At 41.5% G+C, this 21291-nt stretch overlaps 1 protein-coding gene across 1 annotated transcript in view; it reads right to left on the bottom strand.

Moving 5' to 3' along the window:
- Window positions 1–20688, bottom strand: part of prmt3 (protein arginine methyltransferase 3) — a 67293-nt gene extending 46605 nt beyond the window's left edge. The window contains exons 1-10 of the mRNA XM_085162651.1: window positions 20591–20688; window positions 20307–20436; window positions 18369–18451; window positions 18228–18277; window positions 17975–18080; window positions 17121–17268; window positions 16442–16583; window positions 14579–14644; window positions 12151–12272; window positions 3840–3939 (exon numbers count right to left, since the gene is read on the bottom strand). Of these exons, the coding sequence (XP_085018777.1) occupies window positions 3840–3939; window positions 12151–12272; window positions 14579–14644; window positions 16442–16583; window positions 17121–17268; window positions 17975–18080; window positions 18228–18277; window positions 18369–18451; window positions 20307–20436; window positions 20591–20612 (969 nt within the window). The 5' untranslated portion in view covers window positions 20613–20688. The remainder of the gene's footprint in view (window positions 1–3839; window positions 3940–12150; window positions 12273–14578; window positions 14645–16441; window positions 16584–17120; window positions 17269–17974; window positions 18081–18227; window positions 18278–18368; window positions 18452–20306; window positions 20437–20590) is intronic.
- Window positions 20689–21291: the final 603 nt, after the last annotated feature.

The following is a 21291-nucleotide window of genomic DNA, read 5'->3' as shown; positions in this document are numbered from 1 at the left end:
AGGCTGCCAGCACTGATAATGAGGCTAAAGAGGAAGAACTGCCTTTAATTTGACTTTACCCCCACCACACACAGCGACTCAGACCTGATTATTGTTTAGACCGGAAAAAGTTGGTAGAATTTATTCAATAGAGTTAATAGCAATCAACTGATTTCCCAAAATGTGGTCATCTCATCCTTTAAGTCTCAATCACAGAAACACAATCTAACTAAAGCAGATGCACTTATTGTTTGTATCCTGCACATAACGAGTAATCACTCCCGGTCAGAGACTGTAAAGTCTATTTTGAATGTGTTCCTCATTTATTAATATAAAGAGGAGACCTTTACATAACACTTCTAACAGACCATATATACCAGCGACTGTAAGAGCCATCACGGTAGATTCTTGTATGAAACATGTTTATAACCAGAAGAAGAGAGTTCATGACTTTCACACTGTCGCATATACAGGCAGACAAATGCTGATCATAGAACAAAATTATCCTTGTTATGGTTTATCACTAATATGAAGATTTAAATACGAATTTTAAGACTTTTTAAGCGAGATTCAAGTATTATATAAGAAAAGTTTGTTAAAGCCAACTCTCCTGTCTCCTTACAAGTCTGCATGTCTGTGCCATTAAACACTATCAATCACCATCTTTGATTGATCTCTGACTGACAATCTTCACTTAGCCTTAGAGAAACTCAGCTCTCCTCCCCCCCATCAGCTCACTGGTCTCTTATCTGCTCGGCACTGTTTGTTTTTTGGTGTGCGGACAAACACGACCGATCAATGCTCTGAGTTATGAAATGACAGTGGTGTTGCTGAGGGCAGTCTCTCAAATACTGCCACAGTAGACAAGGCACTCATTTGCCCCCTTCACCACCACCACCACTACAGATACTCCACATTCATCACCCATCTTCGTCTATTAGCCCTGCAACCACTATCTGCTCGATAAACTCTAACAGCTGGACATAACTTTGTCTTTCTTCAACCCTAATTACTCAAACTTTAACTTTAGCTTAATAAAGCTCTTTCATTAAATATTCTTCAGATAGATAAAAATAGACAAATCTTTTCTTTTAAAGTAGAATTCATCATCACAAAATCCAGGTTAGGAAAAACATGTTTTGAGGTTATTCAAATATGACAGAGCCAGTCATGGTTCCTTTCCTGCCACATCAACCACACTACGTTCTCTTGATCTACAAAGCTTGCATTTAGCCTAGTTAAGCCTATTTAGTCTACAAATTACAATTAGAGCGTGCCACAGAAACTTACTGTGGTGTGGCTGCTCTACGCTACTACTCTGTTTTTAATTCTGATCTTTTTATTCAACTTTTGTTGAATAAAAACACACCACAGGAAAGAACAAAAAGCTTGCAGATTCTCTGCACTACAGAGATGTTAGTTGCTAATCTATTCTTAGTTACTAAATTCCCTCCTGTGCATGTCTGCCTTTGCTTTGACCCAATTAGGGCACTCTCTGTAGTATACCTCGAGAGCCTATTCTGCACTAATGTGTGTGCATTGAGTTGGGTCAGACAACACCAGTGGTAGGCATTAAGACCTTGCCAGAACAGGGCATTACCAAAAAAATGCCCAACACATACAGATTCTGATGACGCTTGTAGAACCTACATATTCACTTCTATCCATTAATTCTGAATAAGTGGCCTGGTCACATTTCCACAGAAGTTGAGACTTTAGTCTTATCACATCAAAAGTAGTAACATTTACAACTGACTTTAAACATAACACAAGTCTGAACTCATTAACAAACAACATCTCAACTTGTCTTCTTGAGTCGCTCAATTCACTAAAGTTGTGATTGTTCTGTCTCAGTCTCTTTTTTGCTGCACAAAATGACCTCACTAAAAGCTTTGAAAAATCTTTGAAACCTTTTTGTGTTCTTGAGCTCCTTCTCACTCAGTTCCCAAAACACAACCCTCTCTGGCTTTTCAATGGTGACTTCAATGTCAGATTAACAATACACGCCATCTGTCTACAATGTGACTACAATACATGACTGTAATCTGTGATTTGATAAAATATCAGCTGAAGTCAGTTTGTTGCTTCTGGCTGTTATTACATCTGCAGTGTCACACAGCAGCAGGAGCCTCCCACGAGCCTCATCACAGTGAGAGTTGTGTGCATTTACACAGACAGCACAAGAGCGGTCACTCCATTAATCAATCAAATAAACATCTCTGATATGAAGACAGACATCTATCTGAATCTATCAGCAAGTTACTTCAGTTTGAAAGGTCTGAACTATTAATTCACTGTGTTCTCTCGAGTTATTAATAACTATGAAAATGTAGCAACTATGATAAAAACCTATAACTTGGTGTAATATAACTCACTTGATTAACTGTTGAGGCATATTACATGTACAGTATTACAGTGAAACCCTCCAACCGTAATGCTTCATTATTTTTTATTTTTTCAAAGATGTGGGTGAATAAAAGAATTCAAATGAAAAATGCATCCACCACATCTCCACACACTCTCTCAGACATTAAGGCACAACCTGGATATTAGACCATTTACCCTAGCCACAGAGCCTACTTCCCTTGACGACTGTCATTTTTCCTTTTTATACAGGCAGATCGGAGGGCAGCTTCTCAAGTCCAAGCCACTCTGAGAAATGTCTGCCATCGCTGCCCTGATGAGAAGTGACTGGAGAATTCTTAGATTTATTATCAGTCTGTGAGCCAGTGTCATCAGAGATTACGCCCCCTATCCTTCAACGGTCCACTGGCATGTCAGCCACCGAATTTTAATTTCCCCCTTTAGAGGATAGGAAGGCTCTGCGTGGCGACCCCTGCTTGTGACCCTGGGGTTTCACAGTGGATGGAGGAGGTAGTGGATGGGGGACAGATACGGGATGCTCATGAATTAGGTATGACTTCAGCAGTGCATTCAACTTTGGCTGTCCCGCATGTATCGCTGAGCAGAATCTGTCTGATAAATGGCCATCACAGCGAAGGAAGACTGCTCCTCCAGCCCCAGGTAAGATATTCAGAGACGCTCATGGCCGCATTTAGCCTGCCCGAGCCGTATTTAAAACATAAATCCATCCTGCTGCCACCTTGGATTCTGAATCCTTATTAGCCTGTAAACACTCACTCAAAAATTAACCTCATATTATGAGTATATTTTTTATAAGAGATCTGTTAAAAGAGTTCCATTTCTCGGGCGGAAAATGAGTTTATGACCTATGATGGACCCACAAATCTTAGAAGCATGGTGTCTAAGGAGATAATTCCTCTGGATGGCATCACATTGGCCTCCAGTAACACTGTAAGAAATCTTGGAGTCACTTTTTAGCAGGATATGCTTTTCAGTGCTCATATATGTAGGATATTTAATTTAACAAATAAATACGACTGCTTTCTTGCATTTGTGCAATATCGCCCTGTCTCAGAGTGATGTTGAGAAACTAGTTCACACATTTCTGGTCTATTGTAATCCATTATTATCCGATTATCCTAAAAACTGCCTGAAAAGGCTTCAGTTGATCCAACATGCTGCAGCAAGTTATACAGCTTACATGTACTTATTCATGTAAGGTACGATTATTGTCAATTATTGATTTAAGAGTAGGTCAAAAACCAGGTAGATAGCACCCTCAAAGTGAAATAGACCCAGCACAGTGCTGCCTGCTATTGTTGTCTGGTTTGCTAGTGTAGCTAAGTAAATGCCAATACATACTGCAAGAGCTTAGACAGAGAGGCAGTCTCCATTAAACTAGTGCATTTTGTCAAGACCTAAGGAAACTGAATATGAAGATCAGCTAGTTACAAACTGTCACTTGTGGATTTATGTATGTGTAAATATGTACTGACCATCCATTCTGAGATGATGATGTCAACCTTCTCTACAGGGAGCTTGATATCTTCTATGCGACCTTTGATCAGCGTAATTTTATCCTCCAGCTGGTTGGACCTGTAGAAAACACAGACATATGTCTAATATTAATTTTATATCAACCTACATTAAACAAATTAAACATTTTCCACAGAATTCTGAAACCCTAATAACACCCAATATCCCGAAATTAATGGTCTTAAAGATTAAATCTTCATGAAATTAAGGGGGAAAGGGATTTTGAGGGAAGAAAAATTCCTTGCACAGCATGAAAAACCTCAGATCTAAATTTTACGTTTCTGCGGATCCTGACAGAATATTTCCTACTGCTGCACCAATATAACTGGTAATAAATAAATAAGTCAACTGTTACGTGTTTGTCAGTGAGCACTTCTTCAACGTGACATCTAAAAACCAAGGCAAAGGTTATTCCTAGTATTTTTAAATTAAATAAAAAAATAAGAATAATTCTGTCTATAATATTTTATTTTATGGTATTAAACCCCGAGGAGTCACATTTTAATATTACACAGCACTCCCACTGTCACTTCAAGTTAACTTTGATTAGGTTTGTAACCATTCTGAAACAGAGACCACAAACCGCATTACAAAGATCTGCAACATCACACTACAACTCCATTTTCCTGTACCGTGATAGCTCTGCAGAGCAGTTAATGGCAGGTTAAAGCACGCTAGTCCGGTGAAAACTGCAACGTGTAAAGTTTGACCACTGAAACAATCTGTTCTCCCTGGTCTGGTCTGGATCAAATAAACCAAAGTGCAGATATAAAAAGTGCCCTAAGGCATAGATTATAGTCCCCTGTAAGTTCAGACAGCTGAAGACACCACAAATATATAACTGTTACTATTATACAAGCTTCTAGACCAGGTGGAGGCACATTCCATATATTAGCTATAAATCTGGAAGATTTATCGCTCTTTTACCATTCTTGCTTAGACCCCAGTGACCCCTTACATAATCACAGATGCAAAACAAACAGCATGTTGGGAAGCATTTATCTAACAAAGTGTTTTGCAGGTTACCTCTGTGGTGGCCATCTTGTTTTCCCAGTAAAGAGGAAGCCTGCCTCAATTGCAGCTCTTTTATAGGCCAGTCTATATTAAGAAGGCGTGGTCTTTAGAGTATTTAAAGGGAGCAGGAAATGGATTGGGAGCCATTTTGAGAAGTTGTTGTCTGCATGATGTTGGCAAGAGACAATAAAACAATTACTTTAATTAAGATAGAGTGAAGTCTGATGTTTCCTTCACCACCCCTCACTGCATAACAGTTGGTGTCAGAAGTGGGATTTGGTTACGCCTGTGAATGAGGGACAGAACACACTGGATGAGGGGTGTAGGACGTGGAAGAAACCGTTGGACAAGGAAAAACCCCCTTGCTGACATGGAAGAAAGAGAAGGTGGACAAACAATTGAGCCAGGTCCACCACCTGAAGGAGCAATGGCTGATGAGGATGATTTTGAACCAGTAGTACGACCTAAGCAGACTGCCGTTGGTGTCGTGAGTAAAGAACTTTCTGAACCGGATATCTTTGATGAAATTAGAGAATTTATGCGGCATTCCAAAAGAACAGAAGCAATACTGTTTGAACAGATAAAACAACTGAGTGACAATATACCAAGGTTGCAACATGCTGTACATTCTGAATTTCAGCCTTCTGTCCAGAGTGACATTTCTACAGCAGCTGTTTGTCCAAAGCAAGAGGCTGGGCAACTGCCTCCACTATCAGCTGTGCAGCCACCTCACGGAGCCACTGAGCACCAAGCTGAGCTGCCTTCTCCATCTCAACCTCTGCTTGCACAGTCTCAAATACATGTCGTTCAACCTGCTCCAGTGCAGAGAGCAGAAATACGTCGTGGGGGTGAGCCAAGAATACCTGACTTCAGGGAAGGTGAGGATCCTGAAAGTTTTTTTGTACGATTTGAACGCATAGCTAAAACGTGGGGATGGCCGCAAGTTGAATGGGCAGCTAGAGTGGTCACATTATTGACTGGAAAAGCCCTTGAAGCTTATGCTGGCATGGATGAAGAACAGTCTGACTCGTATGAGACCATTAAAGCTGCAGTGTTATCCAAGTTTAATGTAACAGAGGAGACCTACAGATACCGGTTCCGGAGCACCAGTGTACCAGTGGGAGAGAGTGTGCGTGAAACCTACAATCGGATAAAGGGACTATATAAACGATGGATGCGTCCTGACAGTCGGAGCAAAGAAGAGATTGGCGAAACCATTATTTTGGAACAGTTTCTTCGCGTGCTGCAGTCAGACGTCCGCACCTGGGTAAAAGAGAACAACCCAAAGACAGGAGAGGAAGCTGCAGATCTGGCTGAACGTTACCTAGCTGCTCATCGTGAACCTTCTAAATCAAAGATGACTGTGGGGCGATCAAGGTTTGGGGAGGTAAAACCTCCAGGGGTGACTGGTGTTGAGAGCTTTGACACTAGGGGTGGTAAGAAGCCTATACATTGCAGTCAAAGGTACAACCTCATTTGCTATTACTGTCAGCAGCCTGGTCATAAAGCTTCTTTATGTCCCCTAAGAAAACCAAAGTCAGTAGAGTTGTGTGTAGTTCCCTCCACAGGTCTTGAAGGGGAACTTACTGGTGATGGTTTAGTGCCACATAAACATGTGGTAGATGTTTCAATAAATGGCCGAACAGTAAAGGCTCTTGCTGACACTGGTAGCTCACAAACCTTGGTTAAATCTTCTATGTTGAGCAATGTATTACCTAACTTTAACAAACTTGTAAATATTACTTGTGTTCATGGGTGTCAAAAAGATTATCCAACAGCAGATGTCACTATTGAACTTGAGGGCCAAGCATTTATGTTAACTGTAGGAGTGTTGGATCAGTTAGCATATGATGTCATTCTGGGAGAAGACTTACCAATCTTAGACAGTTTGGTTCACAATAACTCTGAAGCCTATTCCTGTGCTGTTGTCACTCGTTCAATGAAAAGGGGTTTAGAACCACTGCCTGATGTAGATGAAGACTTATTTGAAGGAGGGAGTAAACTCAGGAAAACAAAACGACAACGTAGGCAGGAGAAAAATAAAAACAGTGGTAGGGCAAAACTTCCGGAACCAACCTTACCAATATCTCCACCTATTGATCTTCAGTGGGAGTGTCCCAATAATTTTAGAGAAAGACAGGAAAATGATTCATCTTTAAAACCTCTCTTTAAGAAAGCATGCAACATGGATAATGGAAAAGAAAATGATGTAGGGCTTAAAAGTGTAACTGGAGAACCTTTCATAATAAAGGATAAACTTCTGTATCTAGCAGACATGGAGAAACCCAGACTTGTGGTACCAAAAGAGTACCGATCAGTAATCCTGCATTTGGGCCACACTATACCATGGTCAGGACATTTAGGACAGCCAAAGACTTATAATCGTGTTGCTCAATGTTTTTACTGGCCAGGATTGTACAAAGATGTGGTTGACTACTGCAAAACATGTCATGAATGTCAGAAAGTGGCTCCTACCAAAATTTCAGACCGAGCCCCGTTGCAAACATTACCAATAATGGATGTACCTTATGAGAGAATAGCTATGGATATCATAGGTCCTTTACCTAAGAGCAGTAGTGGTCATAAATATGCGTTAGTCATTTGTGATTATGCCACAAGATATCCGGATGTTTATCCACTGCGTTCTCTGCAGGTCAAACACATTGTTCAATGCTTAGTAGACCTTTTTTCCAGAGTTGGCATTCCAAAGGAAATCCTGACAGATCAGGGTACCAGTTTTATGTCACATTTGATAAAGTCTCTTTATGACCAACTTGGTGTAAAAGGTATTCGAACTACTCCCTACCATCCAGAAACAGATGGTCTGGTGGAACGATTTAATGGTACATTAAAGCAAATGTTGAGAAAGTTTGTTGATGATACTGGCAAAGGTTGGGATAAATGGTTGCCTTTTCTGTTATTTGCATACAGAGAAGTACCACAGGCTTCAACTGGTTTCTCCCCTTTTGAGCTGCTCTATGGAAGGCAGGTTAGAGGCCCCCTGGATATGCTGAAGGAGAACTGGGTGGCTGGAGTGGCACCGGGGTCTACTGAAGTGGCTTCGACGATGAACATCATTTCCTACATATTGCAGATGAGAGACAAACTGGAAACATACAGAGAACAGGTTAGAGACCATATGCAGAAGGTGCAGCAAAAGCAAAAGGTATGGTATGACAAGCATGCCTGTGAAAGAGAACTAAAGACTGGTCAGAAAGTTTTGGTACTTTTGCCTACTGGACCAAGTAAGTTGCTGGCTAAGTGGCAAGGACCTTATACTGTGGCCAGAAAAACCGGCCCAGTGACATATGAGGTCATTTGTCCAGAGAAACACAAATCAAAGCAACTTCTACATGTAAACTTGTTAAAAGAGTATCATGAAAGAAACGCCCCAGAACCAGGTGTGAAGCAAATCCTGATGGTACAAGATGTTCAGCCTGAAGACAGTGGCATTCTGGAGGTTGGAGAGGCTGAGATGAGCCCATTCAGAGGCATGCCCAAATCTGAAGACCCTCCTGAACATCTGACTGAAGATCAGTGGCAACAGTTGAATGAGGTGAGGCAATCCTTTCCATCTTTGTTCTTAGACACACCGGGGCGAACAAATGTCATAACACATAACATCATCTTGAAAGACACAAAACCTCTTCGTCTTAAGCCTTACAGGATACCAGAACGGATGGTGGAACCATTGAAGAAGGAGGTTCAGATGATGCTGGAACTGGGAGTGATTGAGCCCTCAAGGAGTGAGTGGTCAAACCCCATTGTACTTGTTCCAAAGAAAGACTCCCCTCAGCTACGATTTTGTTCAGACATGAGAAAGCTAAATAGTATTTCCTGTTTTGATTCTTATCCAATGCCACGGATTGATGAGCTACTGGAAAGACTAGGAAAGGCTAGATACATTACAACCTTAGATTTGTGTAAGGGTTACTGGCAAGTGCCCTTAGAGCCATCCTGTAAAGAATACACAGCCTTCCAAATTCCAGGAATGGGCTTATTTCAGTACACTGTGTTGCCCTTTGGTCTTCATGGGGCACCTGCAACTTTTCAAAGGTTGATGGACATTATCCTTAATGGTTGTTCAAAGTTCGCAGCTGCCTACCTGGATGATGTGGTGATTTACAGTGAGTCTTGGGAGGAACACCTGCAGCATCTAAAGGTTGTGATGGCAAAGATCCAGAAGGCTGGTTTGACTTTGAATGTGAGCAAGTGTGCCTGGGCACAAGAAGAGGTGAAGTATCTAGGATACATTGTTGGCCATGGACAAATAAAGCCACAAGTTGAAAAGGTAAAGGCTATACAAACAATTCCCAGACCTAAAACCAAGAAGCAAGTGAGGTCGTTTCTGGGCTTGGTTGGCTGGTATCGGAGGTTTATTCCCCATTTCTCAACCTTGGCAGCCCCTCTTACAGATCTCACGAGAAAACACACTTCTAAAGTGATGTGGAATGACGACTGTGAACAAGCCTTCCATTCTTTAAAGAGACAGATTTCTGAAGCCCCTGTTTTGCAAAACCCGGATTTTTCCAAACCATTTGTTGTACAGGTAGATGCCTCTAATGTTGGACTTGGAGCAGTGCTGGCTCAGGGAGAAGCTGGTGAAGAAAAACCTGTGCTTTTCTTAAGTAAGAAGCTGTTTGACAGGGAGAAAAACTATTCTACAGTAGAAAAAGAAGGACTGGCAATTAAGTGGGCAATTGATTCATTGAAATATTATCTCCTTGGAAGAGAATTTATTCTTCAGACAGATCACCGATCCCTGGTGTGGATGCACTCCAAGCAACATCAAAATGCGAGGATACTGCGCTGGTGCCTAGCCCTCCAGCCATACCAGTTCACCATCCAGCATTGTCCGGGTAAGAACAATCTTATTGCTGACTATCTTTCCCGTTTGCCGGAGATATGTCGACCAGATGGGGGGGGTAGTGAGTAATGTTGGGAAGCATTTATCTAACAAAGTGTTTTGCAGGTTACCTCTGTGGTGGCCATCTTGTTTTCCCAGTAAAGAGGAAGCCTGCCTCAATTGCAGCTCTTTTATAGGCCAGTCTATATTAAGAAGGCGTGGTCTTTAGAGTATTTAAAGGGAGCAGGAAATGGATTGGGAGCCATTTTGAGAAGTTGTTGTCTGCATGTGCATGATGTTGGCAAGAGACAATAAAACAATTACTTTAATTAAGATAGAGTGAAGTCTGATGTTTCCTTCACCACCCCTCACTGCGTAACACAGCACCAGCTGAAGTTAATAAAACTAGGGTCGACCATTTCCCCTTTTTTGAGTAACATCAAAACTTGTTGTGTTTTGTGCAGGGGCATATTCGCTGTTCTGTGCATTTCCAGCCAGAGGGCCGGCGATGTGTCAGGTTCAGGTAAGCACTGTGAGATCAGTGCTGCTGTTTAAATGATCCTTCCTTTCAGACCAGCCAGTTTGGGCATCAATCTCTGTGAATATTCCATTATCATGACAGCTAATGTTACAGAGGACAGAACAATTACTCACAGCGGCCCAGAGTGCATTTCTGTAGCAACGATCCTTATCTTGAACTGTCTCTCCCCTCTCAGCTGCTCTTCTACTGCTGCTATCACCTTCTTCCAGAATGCAATGGCCCCCACCTACACCCTACACCCCACCCGCCCACCACCACCCTTTCACAAGAAGGAAACACTGTAATCTCATTATTGGGGTAATTTAGAGGACAATGTCAGGACTCTGGGGAGAGAGTCGTGTCTGCGCAGCTTTGTAGGTGTGTGTGTGTGTGTGTGTGTGTTAGAGAGAAAGAGGAAGTGAGGAAAAGGAAAAAGAGAGGCTTTACATGATGGTGAACCTAGTAATTTTTTTTAAAGAATAGCACAGACCAAACGTGGCTAAAACACCCCGATTTACTTTTGTTAATACTGCGTTTCTGGGCAAACCACGGGCAAATACTTGCTAAAAAAAACATCCATGTCTTCAGTTCATGCCACCATTAACTTTGCTCACTCAGAAAAAACAGCGTCTCACATTTTTACGCTTTATTGTCAGAATAAATTACGTCTTATCAGCTAATCCATCAATTCCATCCATTTTTAAAAGTATTTAGACAGTATCTATTAAGGAAGTGACTGTGAAGGGAGGAAGTCACATCGAGCTTTTCATTTAAACTTTGGCGATGGAGTGGAAACAGGAGATGGATGCTCCTGCCCAACCAACAGGAGCCACTTTAATTACAATCCCGATATTAACATCAGGAGGAAGTGACGGACACACACAGGGGCCAGCGCTATGTGCATATACACACACACACGCACACAGAAATAAAATCACAACCCAAAGAAGCCATGGGTGGGTTTTTGTATGCGTTGCTGTATTTACGTGTGTGGACATGTGTGGATGTATGTTTTTTTTAAAAAGAAGAAGAAAAAAAAAGGGTAGAGTGCTGAAGGATGTACAACATCTTTCTTTAGCTGAATCCTCACCGCTGGCAAACCTGCAATGCAGCCTGCATGCCAACACACACTCCAACAGCTATTCAGTGGGCTGTAAAATTAAAACGTCCTCTTCCCTTAGAAAACCCTGTTGTTTTGCTTATACGGCACTGTCTTACATAACGGAAATAATAGCTGTCATAATGGCCCCCAACTCAAAAAACCATTTAGGAGGCAGGGGTATGATAGTGGCTGCAGGTAGACGGAAGGAGAGCAGAAGCTCTTGTTGAGGTAAATGGACTCCACTGTGGAGTATCAGCTGCAGAAATACAGAAAACACACGGCACATGAAATTGGACCGAGGACTTTATTAAAAGGGAATCAACAGGGGGTTCATCTGCATGTTCATCTGTGTATCTCTGTGTATTGGGGCAGTGTTGGGGGTGACTATAGTTTTCAGACTGGAGATACTGCAGAGGAGAGGGGTGAACGAGTCAGATCACAGGTGTAAATTATGTACATTATGGGCAGGCAGCTGACAGCAGCTCTATTGAAGTCAACCAGCTGAAACAAATAAAAGGTAGCTGGAGGTCACACAAACCTCCACTCTCACAATCTTCTGCTGCACACAAAGGGGAGAAGATCTGCGTACTCTCTTGGCTCCACAGGGGCCGATATGAGGTGAGGGTCACTTGACTGACGGGCTTATACCAAATCTGATTAATACTGACTGACTATTTGCACTTAAGTTGTAAAAAATTAGATTTTTCATTGCTGTGAGCACCGCAAAGGAAATTCAGCTCATGTGTTTTCGTGGAGCTGAACAGAAACAGAGAGCACAGGAAGTCTCACCTGACTATGTCCATGGCCTGGTAGATGATTTCGGACTGATCCACCGCTATAACCTTTTTGGCCCCAGCTTGTGCAGCAAACATTGATAATATGCCAGTGCCACAGCCCACATCAAGCACCACCTAAAGGATGCAATGGAGTCAAAATGAGAAATTACCCACAAACATGGAAAGTTCTTCACAGTCAAGGGGTTCAAAAACAAACACTTAAACAGGAGCATTTAACAGTGTTTACGATTGATTTCTTCATAATTCTCGTCATGTCCATGCGCTGCTGACCCCAAAAGGTCATCCAACACAATAACAACAGAGATCACGAAGGAAAATGCAATCACGTTACAGCTTTAAGGATAAAAGATTCTAGCCTGTGCAAGTTATTACAAAAGAAAAAATCTAATATAACTGGAAGAAATAAAGACATGATTCTTATTTGGATTTTCAGAAACAGATAAGTCAACCACGTCAAGTCTATGGCGCTGTAATAACTTAACAAAAGACTTTACACTCACTTACTGAAATTGTCAGTTTTAACATTTAACCTCATCAAATTTTCAATTCAATTTTGTTCATATAGAGCCAAACAGCAACAACAGTCATCTCAAGATGCTTTTTATCATACGGCAAGGACCCTAAAATGATACAGAGAAAACCCCAGCAATCAACCAACCCCCTATGAGCAAACACCTGGCAACAGAGGGAAGGAGAAACTCCCTTTTAACAGGAAGAAACATCCAGCAGAATCAGGCTCAGGGAGACAGCCATCTGCTGTGACCAGTAGAAGGTGAGGGGAGGAGACCAGGACAAAAGACAGGCAGTGGAAGAGAGCCAGAGATGAATAATAACTAATGATTAAAATGTGAAAAGAAACATTGCATCATGAGAACCCTGAGCAGCCTCGGCCTACAGCAGTGTAACGAACTAAATGTTATATCAAAAAGGAACGTTTGAAGCCTAATCTTAAAAGTAGAGAAGGTGTCTGTCTCCTGAATTCAAACTGGCAGCTGCTTTCACAGAAGAGGGACCTGAAAGCTGAAGCATCTGCCTCACATTCTACTTTTTAGTACCCACGTTACAACAAGTAAACCAGCACTCTGAGACCAACGTGCTCTAGAGTGGCGAAATGGAACTATGAGGTCTTTAAAATATGATGGGGCCTGATTATTCAAGACCTTGTATGCGAGGAGAAGGATTTTTAACATGGAGCTAATAATGAGAAGGCAGTAATATGCTCACCTGGGCAAAATATGCTCTCTCTCTCTCTCTAGTCCCTGTCAGTACTCTCACTGCATCATTTTGGATCAACTGAAGACTTTTCAGGGAATTTTAGGACAACTACCCACCAGTTTTGGCCAGTGTGGTCAGAAGTGAGCTCACTTTAACCACATTTGACAGTGATGTCAAACAGGCTCTTCTATTGGCAAACTATAATCAGATAGGAACTGATATTACATTACATGGCTACTAATAATCAAACGATTATTAAAAAAAGAAACAAAGAAACAAAAGTTGGGTTTTTTCTTTCGCTGATGTCTTGCTGTTTCAACTTCAAAGACCGCATCAACATCTGGATTACTTAATGAATTCATGTTAAGCATGTTCTAAAGAACTTGCTCAAACTGCTGTTTAAACCCTTATTTTCTCTCAGCTTTTTCGCTCTTTGCATTTTTTAATCACCTCTATTTCAGGTTCCCATTGCTTTCACTTAATTTGTTCTTGTTCATCACCAACTGAGTTAAATGACCGAGACATGGACACAGCGACTACATGCCCCAAATGTCTAATACTGTGTGACTCTGTGTCTCTATTTAAGGAAGCTCCCTGGTTACAATCCTGCAGTCTTTATGGGTTCACAGAGGGTCGCCAACATATTGCTAACACATCAGAACGCAACTCCTCGCTTGATCTGCAACAAGAATATCCTGCTTGGTTCTGTTACCGGTTACTGAAGGAGGAGACGCTTCAACTCTCTGCCGACTGCTTCAGCCTGACAGGGATAATGGACGTTCCCATCAACACATCCTTCCTCCCCCCCTCTACCGCCTCATCACAGCACTAACCAGCAGCGACCCATATAATGGATGGTCATGATACAGGCCACTGCTTCCCACAGCTAAAAGCAATGGAAAAGAGACGGATAGGGTGGGGGGGTGGGGCGGTTAGTTGGAAGGGTTTGTGCAGAGGGGGCGTGTGCTATGGGGTTGGTGGTGGATTGCATGTGTCTGTTATCAGGACTGTGCAGTCCATATTTAGACATGCTAATAAAGTCATAATGTGTTTTAAATCAGACACCGTGGCACATTATTAATGTCTTTTTCTGGAAAATGCACATTCCTGTTAACAGGCTTCAGTGAACATTAAACTGGCTAACTCATACATGTAAACACACATTAATGTGTACACACGCAATTTCATTTGCTTGGATGACTCACCTTATCTCTGAACACTTCAGGGTTGCTGTACATGAAGTCTCGGTAACTCTCCGTGCGTACTTTATCCTGTGGATAGAATATACAAGCTGCTCTTGAATTAAAGCAGGGATTGCTTGTAATCTACAGTCATGTTTATGTTGTAACAAAGCTTTGAATTCAAGGTTGTCTACAAACTTAAAAAATAAGTAAATCCAGGCAAGTAAAGCTTTTTCCATATAGGGGTATATAACAGCAGGTTACAACAGTCTGTGTTGGTTTCCTGAACATTTATGAGCAAAACGCTTGGATAATAACAACTGGAAGGACACTGGAGGTCAGGTCAGGACTCGCTGATTAATCTGCCAATCATATCTGCCCACAAATCCGAGCACCTTCGCTCTGAGGGAAAAGCTATATACGAAATACAGTAACACGGCTTAATACATGTTAGAACAGATATGAATCTGGACTTTTGACTTTGAAAGATTACAAGAAACAGATTTTAGAACCTTCTGTTCATGGAGTTTGGCAGAAGTTAAGCGGTCCCCAAGTACCGATATACCCTTCCGATTTTTCCTGTTTCCATTACCAAAGCTAATAGTAACTCTGATTTTGTTTCTGGAAGAAAACAAGACAATAACTAAATAACAACTAATGCATAAGGATGAAAACTATGATGAATTGTACTGACACTTGAATCAGTACATTTGATGAAAATGTTCTGGAGAGATGAGATCCAATCAGATCTAATTAAGTTGTACATCTAGCTCCCATGCTCCCCGTTTATCATGAAAACAACACAGTGTTGGCTTTTGTGCAGCCATTTCCCTCATTACCAGGTTTCAAAAATATATTTTATTAATTTGGTGAAGAAGTGGCTCTGGTGACTTGCCGAGTGACATCACGGACCGGCCCATCAAACCTAATGAATAACTCTAAAAAGCGAGTTAAGTTGAGCCAAGCCAAGTAGGTACTAATGGAGAAGGGCTAAAAATATCCCAATCAACACAACAAAGTTAGCATTTCATGCCTGATTACTTTAAGATATTTAAGATAGATTTAAGATAATGCCCTTTCGAAACCAAAATTAAATGAAAAACTAAAATGATCAGGAAATACTGAAGATTTTAATCATTCAGATTTTTTGAAAAGCAATCCAGGCTAATGTTGTCTGTGGCCAATTAAAAGTTGTTTTAAAAATTAAACCCTGACACTCATGAAACATGTCACTCTCTTTTACATGACATCTCTCACTCTCTGTCTCTCTTACACACTCACACACACACACAGAGACTGCGTCATAGGTAATTCACTTCATGACAACCTGTGAAACATTCTACTGCAAAGCCCCCCCATCACGTGCTCCTGGCCCCTCCTGATGCTTTGATGGACTTTAAAGCTTGACGCAAAAACATGACGCAAAACTTAACCGTGCTTAGCACCAATCAGGACAGCCAAAAGGATATGGAAGCACTGCGGTAAGTAGAACAGGACTTGAGGAGAGGGAGAACTCTCTCTCACACACACACACACACACACACACAGAGCTTGCTTTCAGGTTTCAGCGTTTCAGGAGTGTAAAAATTAATTTGCACACTTAAAGCTCCGCTATGCAGAGGCATGAGCGCTGCTTCACATGAGAGATCAGCACGTACTGCTGATTTGTCACTTTGGAGCGCTTGTGTCGTCCTCAGTATTAATTCATACATGAAGATGATCGTTTTCATTTATAAGCTATATGAAAATCTTTTAGCCAAGATGCACGCCAATGAACCCGGCTTCATTTCTGTGCCCAGGGGAAATTATTCCAAAGACTGCAAAGAGACCTGCAGGCCTGGTCACTGTGTGTGTGTGTGTGTGTGTGTGTGTTTACACAACTCAGACCTTCAGCATCTCTTCGTGGATGCTGTAATGTCCATAGGAGCTGAAGTAGGCCTCGTCCTCGTCCTCCCGGAGCTCTGCCACAGCGCCCAGGGTGCCAGACCTGCTTGTTTCCGCATTCAGCACCAACCCCTGAGCCAGCACCCTGAAAGAACATCGCACAGATCGCCATTTAACTTCTCTTATTAGCACAAGGGACAAGAGCAGCGACCAGAAAGGAGAACGCACACACAGCCTTCATGCAGGACGAAGCAGTAAATGGAGGAGATGGGGGGCATTCATCTTTCTACCTCTCACCCAAGTCCCCCCCCCTCCCCTCCAAACCCCTCCTCCCCCACAGCTCACCCTTTCTGCAATATTCCCTTATTGCTCCCCTACCTACCTTTCCTCCTCACTTTAACCTCCATGCTGCAGTGGAATTTTCCCTTCCGTTTTTTTTTTAATCTTTTCCCTTCCTCCAAACTTCTTCCACAAGGTACTCTAGTTAATGTTTCTGCAATACTGCGTTCACTGTGTCCCCCTGCTGGTGCTCGGAGAGCAGTGCAAATGCAACGTATTACACTGACTAAACTGCAAGTTCTGAATAATGTATTAAAAAATAAATAAATAAAAGGCCACAATTTAAAACCTAACACAATCACCCTGACATTAATGAAGATGAAACTGCAGAAAAGTCACTGACTTGAGTTTGTGCAGGTCATCCATGGCTCTGGCCAGTGCCTCCTCCGCAGAGCGGGCTCTCTCCTCCGCAGCCTGCGCCCTGTGCACAAGTGCATTATGGGGATCGGCCCCAGATGCCAGGCATGACCTCTCACAGAGCTCCTCAGGGTCTGACAAAAACACAAACAGAGAGATAGATATGTTTGGATGTTAAATGGGGAAAAAGTTTTCCTTTTAAGGACAACTGAGTGAAAACATGAGCGACAACACGTAGTGATCAAGCCTGTGGCATACAATAAGAAGTATGCAGGACATGGCTGTTGTTTTTGCTTAGAGTGTGCATTTTATGTATTTATGTGTTTTTCTTGCATTGATGATACAGACAGAAATAGAGCATAAGTGCAACTATTAAAATAAGCATTAACATAAGCAAGTCAGGACTTTGCAATAGAGCTGACATTTCACATTCTTCTGTGTAATACTGTTAAAGAATCATGCAGAAGAAGCAGTCCTAAAAGACGAGAACCAGCAGATGAAACTGAATATTTTGATACTGTGCTGGGGGACACAACAAACCTTCTGGAAATGGCATGTTATTGATGCGCAATGGTTATTCCAGCAGTTTCCAGTAGCCTTATGCCCTATCATGCAATCATGATAATCACAAATAGTTTATATTTTCGTTGCTGGTGTTGCGGTATGAACAGTGACCAGCAGATTCTCCACTCAACTGAATATCAAAACAGCAGAAACAGCCAGACATGTTCTCTGACCTGTGCATAAAAGCCGCGCTAACAGGACAGAGATCTGTTGATAGAAAATGCAACTACTCAAAAATCAAAAACTAAGATCTGTGTTTTAAAACTGCTTCTGTACCTGTTTGCAGCAGCGGGTCATCCTGAAGGACTGGCTGCAGGAAGTCTTCGCTCTCCCAGGGTAAAGGAGCATCTGGCAACCCATTCAGACTGGATGCTTTACATTTCTATACACACAAAAAATGTATATAGTCATAAATCTGAAAACTCTCAATTTTTTTTAGATATTCATTCTTCACACATAAAAAGCAGAAACATTCACATCCTGATATTTCACAGCATGACGTTCAATTCAGTTTGAAAACAGCACTCACTGTTGACCGTATAAAGTTGATCATTTTTATGTATCCGTAGTCATCTAAATCTAATGAGGGACAGAAAGTTGAGACATTTCATGAGAACAAAACAGCCATCTGCTTCTTTGGTGATGCAGAAAAAAATCAGTATCTACTTACTGTAATTTCTTATTAGATCTACAATGTTGACCTGGTGCTCAGCTGTACAGTGCTGCAGGGTGGCATTTACAGAACTTAGCAACCTGAAAAAAATAAGACAGACAGGAAGACTTGTTTAGTTATAAGCCAGAAAAATCAAAAACTGAATCTTTGATTGTTTTTTTTTTCTTTCATAGTAGAGTAGTAACTTGGGTATCCAGTTATTTTACATAACAGCAAACAAACCTGACTGAAAAAGCAAAAAACACAGAAGACACAGGGTGGAGATTTGTGTCAATAACTACCTTAAAAGCTGGAACCAGTACATACATTACTTTTACAACAATCAGCATAATATTACAATATTTGTCGTGTCAATACTATATCAATACATAGACACCAAATACCATTACTGTATTAAATTAAATTAAATACTGGGAATAATAAGAACAAAGGGGCTCATCTCGTCTGCTAGGAGGCAACCTTTCTGCAAATAGTTATGGTCTGACTCAGACTGACTGTAGTCACTCTCAGAGAGATTGTCGAGTGTTGTCAAATAATTGCTGTGTAATTTACAAATGCAGACAGATTGCCAACATGGTTCCATCTGAATGAGTCTTTGTCAATGAGCACAACTCGAGGGGACACAACACAACTCAGCTGGTTCCATTTTGGTTATATTCCTACAGAACAGGAAGGCTGCTGAGCGCAAACATAATTATTAAATGCAAATTTCTGCTAAATGTGAGTTTCTGTCTATGCATACCACAACAGATATACGACTTCCGTTGATTTATCACAGTGAATTGATGTATTGTCAGAAACAGACTGCATGTAGTTGCCAACTTGACCCTATTCAATTGTCGACTGAGTATCTTATGGCACAATTTATGGCAGGATTAAGTGACAGTGTCGATGTTCTTGACAATCTCGTTTTGCACTGAACAAAAAAAAGTTGCAGTATGTGAGATAACGTCATCTTATTGGACAAAGCAGAGGCCATAATTTTGCATTAGAAAAGGGTGATAAATCTTAAATACTTAAAAAAAAAAAAAAGCAATACTAATGTATTATGGGGCATCTGGTGATTTCCACCTCTACAATGTAGTAGGGTAGCCTTGGAGATATGCAGCAATATGTTGGTGGTTCTTGTTTTGTCTGCTAGTGCAGGTGCTGGGAACTTGAGTACCTGGTTGTGTCTCCAGGTGTATCTGCCACGCGTTGCACTGGTACTACAAGTAACGAGTATGTGCTTGAGACTGACTGAAGCTGAACATAGCTGACAGGCTGCACCCTCCCCTACTCAAAGGTTTAAGCTTTCAGGTGATGGAAGGACATCATATGTTGCACAGCTGAGGTAGTACTCAAAAACAGCTCTTTTGATGGTGAAGCTTGCTGACCACTGACCTAGGTTTGCATAATGTCAAAGGAACTTGTCTTTATTCTGACCATGAGTTATTCGTACTGACACAAAAGTAAATGGTAAATGGACTGATTCTTATATAGCGCTTTTCTACTCTCCCGGAGTACTCAAAGCGCTCTATACAACATGTAACATGTGCACCCACTCATACAAGCACTTCTAAACTCAAGTGCAACTAATAAGCATTCACACACATTCACACTCCGATGAACGCATCGGAGGGCAATTTGGGGTTAGTATCTTGCCCAAGGATATTTGACATGCAGACTGGAGGAGCCAGGAATCGAACCACCAACCAGATCAGTAGCTGATCTGCTCTACCACCTGAGCCACAGCCACCCCAAGTACAATTATTACACATGAATTGAAAGTTTAGGGCCACTTAGTGTGTGCAAGTTATATCTGTAGTGTTTTGTTACACGATCTCTTTTAGGTAAAGCATCTTCAGATCTGAGAAACTCAAAATGCGTGTAAACGTGTCGCCAATCATTCTAAGAAAAGCAGTGACAGACAGGACCAGAGCAGGGTGATCTCACCTGTCACAGAACAAACAGGTAACCGGCTGACTGTCCTCCTCCATCCACCGCCACTGCTCTTCATCATCAACGTCATCATCATCATCACCGTCTGAGAGCTCAGGCATCTCCTCAGCAGCTCCATCGACGTCTGCCAAAGTTAAATCTCATGAGTGTAAACGCAGATGTAAAAGCAGCTGTGTGACGAAACTAGAAACACGATTCTTCACCAAAGTCAATAACACAAATGAGCTAGCTCAAAGAAGAGTATGTGTGTTTGATTAATACAGTTATTTCTCACTCACGTGGGTCTGTGTACTCTGCCATGATGTCGCTTTGAGTCCGGAGGACTTCCTGGTGACGTTTGGTGACGTAAAAAATGGGACGGGCCCATTCCGAAGAAGCACTTCCACAGACAAACCACCAGATGTCGCCAAAGTTTAACTAAGGTAACACGTAAATAACGTGGTTTGTATAATGTTTTGTTGGGTGTTTGCAGGTACATTACAAGCAGGTACATGCACTGGTTTAGGTTAGTTTTAGCTGTGGGTGCTACCAAAGCAGTCAGATTATTGTTATCTGAAACTTTTGAGGTACTTTCTAATGTCAAAATATCCGTTTTTTCATTTTTTTATCCATTTAAATTCAAGGTATATAACTGCAGGAGTGATTATGGCAGCATTATTACACACATGGGTGTTTTTTTTTTACCATAAACAGTGTGACCTCTCTAAACATTAAAACATGACAATAGGCAGAGTGATAAGAAAATCAAACTACTGGGGTAGTGTTATTATGTTTTTGGACCCCATCTGGGCTGTTTAGAGGGTTACAATCATCCCAAGGTTGCAGCATAAGACTAGGTGCTCTGTATTTTAGCTTACTGAATTGCCTGATTTTTGTTTTGTTTTTTTTGATGCATTAAAGGTAATCTTTTGTTTTTGTTTAGTTTTCAGTAGAGGAAGAGTAGGCCCCTTTGAAAGCAACTGGGACACCACTATTAAGG

Source organism: Neolamprologus multifasciatus, chromosome 1, assembly GCF_963576455.1.
Source record: "Neolamprologus multifasciatus chromosome 1, fNeoMul1.2, whole genome shotgun sequence".
In the NCBI taxonomy this organism is placed as follows: Eukaryota; Metazoa; Chordata; class Actinopteri; order Cichliformes; family Cichlidae; genus Neolamprologus; species Neolamprologus multifasciatus.
This window is presented reverse-complemented; position numbering and strand designations above follow the sequence as displayed.